Source organism: Anarrhichthys ocellatus, unplaced genomic scaffold, assembly GCF_004355925.1.
Source record: "Anarrhichthys ocellatus isolate YVR2014 unplaced genomic scaffold, GSC_Weel_1.0 scaffold5, whole genome shotgun sequence".
Lineage (NCBI taxonomy): Eukaryota > Metazoa > Chordata > Actinopteri > Perciformes > Anarhichadidae > Anarrhichthys > Anarrhichthys ocellatus.
This window is the reverse complement of record NW_022280035.1, coordinates 768,169-776,918: the sequence shown is the minus strand read 5'-3', so window position 1 is coordinate 776,918 and position 8,750 is coordinate 768,169. Positions and strand designations below refer to the sequence as shown.

At 44.4% G+C, this 8,750-nt stretch overlaps 1 protein-coding gene across 6 annotated transcripts in view; it reads right to left on the bottom strand.

The window, feature by feature from the left end:
• Nucleotides 1-468: 468 nt before the first annotated feature.
• The window catches only part of uckl1b (uridine-cytidine kinase 1-like 1b), a 20,735-nt gene continuing 12,453 nt past the window's right edge, over nucleotides 469-8,750 (bottom strand). For 3 of the 6 annotated variants that reach the window (XM_031844939.1, XM_031844941.1, XM_031844937.1), the window contains 10 exons: nucleotides 8,309-8,498; nucleotides 8,083-8,144; nucleotides 6,325-6,341; nucleotides 3,355-3,453; nucleotides 3,172-3,265; nucleotides 2,668-2,730; nucleotides 2,418-2,540; nucleotides 2,208-2,315; nucleotides 1,968-2,124; nucleotides 469-1,665 (listed from right to left, as the gene is read on the bottom strand). In XM_031844939.1, the coding sequence (XP_031700799.1) occupies nucleotides 1,586-1,665; nucleotides 1,968-2,124; nucleotides 2,208-2,315; nucleotides 2,418-2,540; nucleotides 2,668-2,730; nucleotides 3,172-3,265; nucleotides 3,355-3,453; nucleotides 6,325-6,341; nucleotides 8,083-8,144; nucleotides 8,309-8,498 (993 nt within the window). In that variant the 3' untranslated portion in view covers nucleotides 469-1,585. Of the gene's footprint in view, nucleotides 1,666-1,967; nucleotides 2,125-2,207; nucleotides 2,316-2,417; nucleotides 2,541-2,667; nucleotides 2,731-3,171; nucleotides 3,266-3,354; nucleotides 3,454-5,036; nucleotides 5,057-6,324; nucleotides 6,342-8,082; nucleotides 8,145-8,308; nucleotides 8,499-8,750 lie in introns of all 6 variants that reach the window. The other 3 variants (XM_031844938.1, XM_031844940.1, XM_031844935.1) reach the window with 1 other exon arrangement.

The following is an 8,750-nucleotide window of genomic DNA, read 5'->3' as shown; positions in this document are numbered from 1 at the left end:
AGAAGAGGACAACCACCACATCCTTCCTGTTCAATGTTTTAAAAGTGTAGAAGAAGTCTGAGTGGTTTTATCAAGGAACAGAACAGGCAGATGATGGTTTACGTTCTGTGCTTTAATAAAGATGTGACCTCTGTTTAACTGATGAGTAACACCATGACGTACATCAAATAACACACTCAGACACTTAAAAGCTTGACTGCACTTTTATTTAACAAGTAAATATATATATTATATATAAAAGAGCACGCAGCAGCAGTGGCAAACACAAAGCAGCACGCAGTCAAACACAACTGGATGTTCAGCTCAGTGACTCACTAACAGGACTCAGCAGCTCGTGTACCGCACGGTAACGGCTGAACAAAGTACCGGAGAGACAACGGCAGTAAGTTTGTTTTTACCTTAATGTTGTGTATTTTAGATTCTTTCAATATGTAAAAAAGTATGTGTGTGTGTGTGTGTGTGTATATATATATATATATATATGTATATATAAACACACACATATATATTTTCTTTTACAAATGATCCGTTACAATCTGTATAGTTCAACTTGTTGAAGAGAACGTCCTGTTAAATAAACTGCATAATAAACTCAAAATGAATATTGAGCAGCTGTGATGTTTGGCTGCATTAGCTGACGTGAGCTTAACATGGAGGAGACACCAAACATCTGGCTCACTCTCTAAAGAACAACAAGGCCAGAATAAATACGCACCAACTTTAACCGACGGATCTCATTCATTTCAGTGCTGACACCGTTTATAAACACCAGGAACCAGCTGTGTGAACACGTTAACATCCAGATGTTCTGAGTTCATGTGTCCTCCACTCAACAGCCCTTTAAATACAAACAGAAGAAGAAGAAGAGCATCTGATGGGGACTGAGATAAACTCTCAATCTACGTTTGTTGAATGCAGATGAGCCGTTTTCTTGGCTGCATAACTATGTAAATGAAGAACACGCTGCATAAATATACACCGCGAGTGCATACTCTGAGCTGTATAATGAAAGAGAAGCGTTTTAACACTCGTTTTAACTGGTTCGGTCAGCGTCCACAGAAAGGAAGAGGGTGAACCAGAGAGCTCAGAGAGACGGATACACCCACACACTTCCCGACTGACTGGTCCTTCACAAAGTGCTCGTGGCGATGGAGTGTTGAGCAACACGAGTTCATGTTCTGATTTTTACTTTTGTGAAAGTTGTGAGGAAGGTATACGCGGTGAAACAACAACCTTAAAAGCTTGACGTCTTCTTCTTTTTGCGGCGCGTTTAAATTCACATTCGTTCGTGTCGTCCACAGTTCACGGCTTAAAGCAACATGCCTGCTAACGTCAGAGATCGTCACAATTCAAACAATAAAATACAAATAGCATACTGTATATATAAAAATATTTCATACTTCATAAACTTCCCATGAGAGCATTTACATGATATTAAATAATACACGCAGAATGCCAACAGGGTGACTGTACAGTGTTTTCAGTTGATTCCTCTGGGCTCCTTGTTTCCTACAGCGTGTCCTCGTATCGTCCTCCGAAAGGGGGGCGGAGCCCCGAATCGCCCGATCAGTCGCCGATAGTTCCATCAGTAACTGGGCTCATCCATCTCTTCGTCGCTCCAGTTGGGCGGTGCGTCTGTTCCAAAGTATCGGTCCCCGAAGTTTCCTACAAGAGCCAAAAAACAGCAGTTAAAAGTGACAAACAGTTGAAGCGGTAGAAACACTAAATGTCTGTTGAGTCCCGATCGATCGCTGAAGGAGGTAACACAGCGGTGACTGAGCTCAAAGTAAAGTATTGCAGTATTTACGTATTTGCAGTATTATGAGGACAGACACCTCGAACATGAACTTATATCTTTTAAACACTGTGTGGGTTTTTTTTCCTACGTTATCGAAGCTCCTCAAAGTTCTCAGTCTCCTCCGTCCATCAGCGTCTGCGCTGTGAGAAAATGTGGGATGTTTACTCACCGATGCCGGGGATGATGTGAAAGAGGTTGTTGACCTTCTTGTCCACAGCGGTTGTGATGATTTTGACCTGTGGGAACGCGTAGGCCACTGAGTGAACTCCCATTTCTGCCATGAGCAGAGACACCAGCAGGATCTTGTCCTCCTGAACGTCATGGTCCTGCAAATGAACAACACACGCATGAATACGGGCGACATGAGGGGAACCATTGCGGGCTTTTCGTGGACTTGCGGCGCACCCACCAGCAGGACTCGAACGGCCATCATGGCGGCGGCTCCGGTGGACACGGTGCAGTCCATCAGGATCACGTGATCTTCACCGATGTCTTTCGGGAGACGCAGGTAGTGAAGCTGATGACATTTAGAGACGAGATGTTTAACGCCAACATGTCACGTACATGACCGGTACCATCCTGTAGCTGTAGCAGAGTAGTAATGAACTTAAATCCACACCTCTGGTTCTCCCGTGTCCTGGTTGGTCTGGATCAGGATCTTGCCGATGCGGACGTCTTTGCACACGGCCCTCAGAGCCGGCTCCATGGTCTCCCCGGCTCGCAAGATGGACACGCCTGTGATCTGAAGAAAAACAACAACAACAAGAAGAAAATAATTCAAACAGAGGTTAATTACATCTGTTTCAGGAGAGAGACGGAAATCCGTCCGAATGAAGAAAGACGGCGTGAAGTAAATGGAGTTCACTCACCCTCTTCCCGTGGAAACTCCTGCCTTCATAATCCTCTCCCTGGGGGGTCTGGACTACGTGGACCTGAGACGATATTAAAGATCACAACAGTGTGACTGTGTGTGTGTGTGTATATATATATATGTATAACAGTGCTGCGCTGTAGTGTACTATAGGAGTCATTCATTTCACTTTCAGTCACGTGTGTGTGTGTGTGTGTAATGCAAAGCCTGTATCTTATGATTCAGGTATGGAAACTTTCCACTGTGGTGACTCGGTAAGTTTCCGTGCTCATGCAGCATCTGATTATCTTTTTTAGCAAATACAAATGCGTACTACTTTCTTTTTCCTTTCATCTTTATCTCTCTCCGTTTCAAGGCCTCATAATGTATCAGTGTCTGTCTGTCACCCGCTCCTCCTCCTGCAGGTATCTAATGGTTCAGAGTCAATGTCCTACTTCAAACAGAGGGAATACAGAGCATCAATGCAGAGCATGTGCATTCAGTCACGGTGTATCTGTGACACCTGCGAGGGGAGGAAGGAGAGCGCCCGCTCGATCAGCAGACGCATCAGCCTCTTGGAGTAGAAGATGAACTCGTCCCGGCTGGTCTCCTTGTTCCTACACGAGGCCGAACGGAGGATAAAGAAAGATGCTTCTGTTAGATGCCGGCTAACAGGTTGTCGTGGTGGACGTGGTGAGGATCGTACCTGATGATGGTGTGCATGCCCCTGACCTGAGGCGTGCTCTCCAGAACACTGAGCGTCTGGGGGAGGGGATGGGCCTGGTGTGCAGAAGCCAGGGCTGCCCTGTAACCACGGCAACAAATAGCGGAGCGGGGGGAAGACGCATGAATACGACTCACAAGCAACAGTTCTCTGCACACAGTGACGGGCTTTAGTCTGATGAGATGGCCGTTAAGAGGCAGAACAAAGCTCAGCAATGATGTTCATGTTCTGGTTGAAGAACATTGTGTGGTTAAGTTGACAGATGTTGCGACACACACACACACACACACCTTTATGTTGCACAACCTCGTCATTCCAGCAAACCCTGACAGATCCCAGCCAAAGTAAATAAATACATTCGTTAAAGATGCACCGAGGATCGTTACGATCGTTGTCGGCTGATATTGCTCCATTATGATGCCTTCAGGCTCTGTAATACAAACATGAGTACTGGGTGAAGGTACATCATAATGCTATCATGATGTGTTCAATGTAATCTTGTAAAACTTTTGTTTTCACAGCAACATGAAATAGATCTTAGAGAGGAATGATGAGCTGTACCTACAGGAGCTCTAAGCTGCTTAAAATATTACACTACTAATGACAAGATTTGATTTCCAGATCATTTCAGTTGTGTAGTTTTTCTGTTGCAAATAACCACTATAGATGACTACAACAAAGTAAAAGGATAAACTCTGACTTCAGTATCTTTGACGGTTGGCATTTAAAAAGCGTGATCAGGGATCTTAATAAGTTTTATTTGTAGTTTTATAATCTGTTACTTTTTGTAGTCCATTTCCTCAATTCATCAACACATCCACTCTCTGGTTCTGCACACATGTAGATGAACCCTCTGCCAGCTTTCACACCAAATTTAAGGGTCACTCAGAGAGTCAATTTAACCACGTTTGTAGTAAAATACTTTTAGACAACAATCCATTCCGTGTGTAGGAGACGAAAAGGAAAGTGTGAAAAACACGACAGTGCTTTGCTCTACTTCCACTACGGGTACATCTAGATGTTGGGTGCCCTCCCACCAGCCTATATGTGCAGGTTTACACACAAGCTGTGCACTCACACACTGTACTGTATGCACATTCAGTAAACACACACACACACACACACACACACACACACACAGACGTGTAAGTACGTGCAGAAAACTGAATACACCACAAATCATTTTTCAGCAGTAGTTAAAGCAAAGTTGATTATGGTCGTGTGCAACCGCTGTTGCTTTGGGGGGAAAAGAGGCAGACGCACAGAATTTGCAAAGCACACGGTGCCAGTGTTGAGTATTCAGAGGAACGATTACAGCACAGAGACCACCATGATGGAAAACACCGCGTTTAACACTATATATATATATATATATATATATATATATATATATGAACCCTATATATATATATATATGAACCCTATATATATATATATATATGGGTTTGAAATGCTGTGTCAAATAAATGCACGCTGCTTATTTTCCATGATAGGTCTCTACTACTTGTAGTGACTCCACACATTAGGGTTGAGTTAGCCTAGCCTGGGCTCTAGAAGAACAGACACAGATGCAGTCGTGCAGTCGTGTTGACACTGCAGTCTCCACCACGTCTCCGTTAGCCAGATGCAGAGAAACAAAGAGAAATCATAGCAGATCTGCTCACATATCCCAGCGAAGTTTCCTCTAAAGAGAGAGGTTTTGTTTTTGTTTGAAACGCAACCATGACAGAAAGGACACACAGAAAGACGAGAAACAGATAAGAGAGGGGGGGGGGGGGAGAAAAAAACAACATCAGGTGGATGAGGAGATGAAGGGATCATCACACACACACACACGCGGGGGAGAAAGGGTGACAGCTTTGGGCCTCCAACTGTCAGAGAAAGGTCATTTTAGGTAGAATAGCGTCTCCTGGTTATCACGTATGATCCAGAGGGAGAAGCAGAGTAACGGGCTGTAAGGGAGCTTTACAAATATTAGATTATCTTTCCAGATCGGATTCACACACAAACCATTGTGTGTGTGTTAGCGTGGGAGGTGCGGCTGTCACTCTTTCACCGTGTAGAAACAGCAGAGGTTGGTATTTCAGCTCACAGGCCTCGGCACATCCTGTGTCTAAAGACAGGCACCGAGCTCACTTCCTCTCTCTCTATGTGTCTCTGTCTCTCTCTCTCTCTCTGTGTGTCTCTCTCTCTATGTGTCTCTCTCTCTCTCTCTGTCTCTCTCTCTCTCTCTCTCTCTCTCTATGTGTCTCTCTCTCTCTCTCTCTGTGTGTCTCTCTCTCTCTCTCTGTCTCTCTCTGTCTCTGTGTCTCTCTCTCTCTCTCTGTGTCTCTCTCTGTCTCTGTGTCTCTCTCTCTCTCTGTCTCTCTCTCTCTCTGTCTCTCTCTCTCTGTCTCAGACACTGTGGCCGACATTCAATGGAAAAACTCAGCGCTTTGTAGTAGTAGGGTATTGGAAACTTTCTCTGTGGCTGAGGTATGTGATAGTCAACAATAGCTTCCTCCCTCTCTCTCTCTTTCTGTTCTCTCTCTCTCTCTCTCTCTGAAAGGAGGGGTCAGCGACTCCAACTCATTGGTGTATTTTTAGACACAGAAGGCATGAAGAGTGTAAGTTGTCATTTCTCTACGAGGTAGAGAGAAGGAAAGTCTTTACATGAAAATGCTGGCTGCACCACACCACGTTCATCTTAGCGGCTTGTGTGCATGTTTTTATTTAACTATATATTTCACGCTAGTGTGGACGAAGTCTTTTTGGAGTCTTAATGACTCTTGATCGCCAATTAGCCGCATTAGCGCTACAACAGTGCCGCCTGGTGATGTGCCGCGGCAGCCAGCAGATCAGTGGAAGGTAGAGGTCGTTGGTTTTTTTTTTTCTGGGGGGGGGGGGGGGGGGGGGCGGCACTGGACAGATGGCGAGAGGAGAGAATGATAGACAGGATAAAGGCCACTCTACCTGACGCTGAGCTCACGCTGTGGGCCGTGGAGGGATTTTGGGGGAAGTGGGGTGAGAAAGCAGTCCATCAGGTGTGTGTGTGTGGGAGTGTGTGTGTGTCTTCGTTTATAGTCGCGTGTGGCACTGTAGCGCGTTCGTTACATTATTTTACGAAACGCCAGAAGGTGAACAAACAAAAATGAACTGTGAAGGATCACAAAGACGACATAAACCGACCTCCTCACTGCTGAGGAGGGATTGTAACTAACCGTTAACTCATACCTCATATTCATGGACTACTTTATCAGCCCGGTAGAGAAACAAGTCAAGTATTAAATGCATTATAAAGAAACAAAAGGTTGAAGTTGTAAAAAATTGTAGAAGTTGATGACCAAGATCCCCCCCCCCCCCCCCCCCGACCACTTCGCTCACGACACGCCGGCTGTGATTACGTCATTTTCTGCCATGCAAACCATGCTACGGCAAGTATAAACCAAGCTTAAGTGTGTGTGTGTGTGTGTGTGGTGGAGAGAAAAACAGAACTGCATTGTGTCACAAAGTCCCCCCCCCCCCTTCTTAGAAAACAATCAGTGACACTTGGTGCATGTTGCACAACAAATCCAAAAGTCTAAACTGAACAGTCTTATTCTGGAGAGGAAGCAGGATGAACCTCTGATTGGGGGTTATTGTTATTAAGGACGTGCAATCATTCATCAATATTAAATGCTGTGTGATATTTTGAATTCACCTGAAAACATACACTTATAAGTCTAAATAAAATAGTTGAAATTGAGTTTGATATAGATGAATATCAACCAGGCGTTAATACAAATGTTATTAAAATCAATAATCAAATGTCTGGAGACTCTTCATCAATCTACTTGTTTATTTCCTGTTAAATGTCTGACACAACGGCAGCATTCTCACCCCAAAAATGATCCTTTGTATATTAATTACTCATCATTGTTATTCTCTCATGCCTCCGCGTTGAACAGAGAATCCAATAAACAGGCGCTGCTTGTTAGTGTGATGGTTTATTTCAATGGCGATGTTTTAGCTACGACGCATGAGTTTGAGAAGCAGTGAGCGTACAGCTGCACAGATGAGACTCAGATTAAACTGCACAAGTTGTGTGAGAGTTTGTAAACAGATGTTTGGCCTCCGTTCAGCGTGGAGGCATGATGGAGGAACGAGGGTGAGCAATTAATATACAAAGGATCATTTTAGGGATTCCGTTAAGATGGACAAGCAGAGAAACTCTAGAAAGATGAATTTTGAGAAGATTTAAATAATTACCAAAGTAAAACTGATTCAGATTCAGACTCTTACTGGATGATAACCATCAAGTATATATTCTATGTTAGGGCTTAAACTCGGAGTAATACATTAATAACATGCTAATATTAGACCTCAATATGACAGCGTGAAATGTATAGTTTGCTACTTTCCACCAAATAAGTTTTTTTTTTACTGAAACAAATATAAGACAACAATCCTATATTTCTATCTTCTATCTCTCTGCTCACACTAACGAGGCCAGTTCATTCATGCACATTCATCCTGCTGTTATAATCGGTGCAGTGCGTCTTCTCTCCACTAGAGGGAGCGATGGAGCCTTTAAATGACTGACAGTAAGAGTTAAGGGACGGTTGCAGCTGATCGTTCCAATGGTATTCTAAAAATGCTTCAACCACACAGAAAACTAACACCAGGAGGGATGAATGAAGGGCCATAACACTCCACTAATATGTTTAGTGTGTGTGTGTAGGTCTGTAATACCTCCTCCAGCTGACTGTGGACATGCTGCACGATCAAATCGATGGCCACCATGTTGAAACCGCCTGACGACAAACAGGAAAACAAAGCGACGTGATGTTAACGTAGAATCATGGGAGTTATTCAGGTTGACAGCAGTGCAATGCAAGAAAAAGACTTCTTGTGTCATAGTCGTAGTAACCTGTATACTGTGTGTGTAAACATGTGTGTATGTGGAGTATGAACGCACCACGGGGCACCACGATGTCGGCCAGGCGCATGGTGGGTTCGATGTACTGCTCGAACGCCGGCTTGACGAACTTGTTGTACTGTTTGATGACGCCCTCGATGTCCCGGCCCCGGTCCGTGATATCCCTCCTCAACCGACGCACCAGCCGGATGTCGGAGTCCGTGTCCACGAAAATCTTCATGTCCAGCAGCTGTCGGGGGGAACGTGACACATGAGAGATATAAATGTCAGGGTTAGTGCTGCAGGAACGAGTCCTAAATCCAGGAAGTGAGTCAGCGTAAATGAGAAGACTAAACGTCCTCACTGGAACACTCGTCCTCCTTTAGCTTAGTGCTGGAGACGTGAAGTCATGTGACAGTGGTGGAGTTCCTTTACAGACTAACGTGAAGTCACGTGACCGTGGTGGAGTTCCTTTATAGACTAACGTGAAGTCATGTGACCG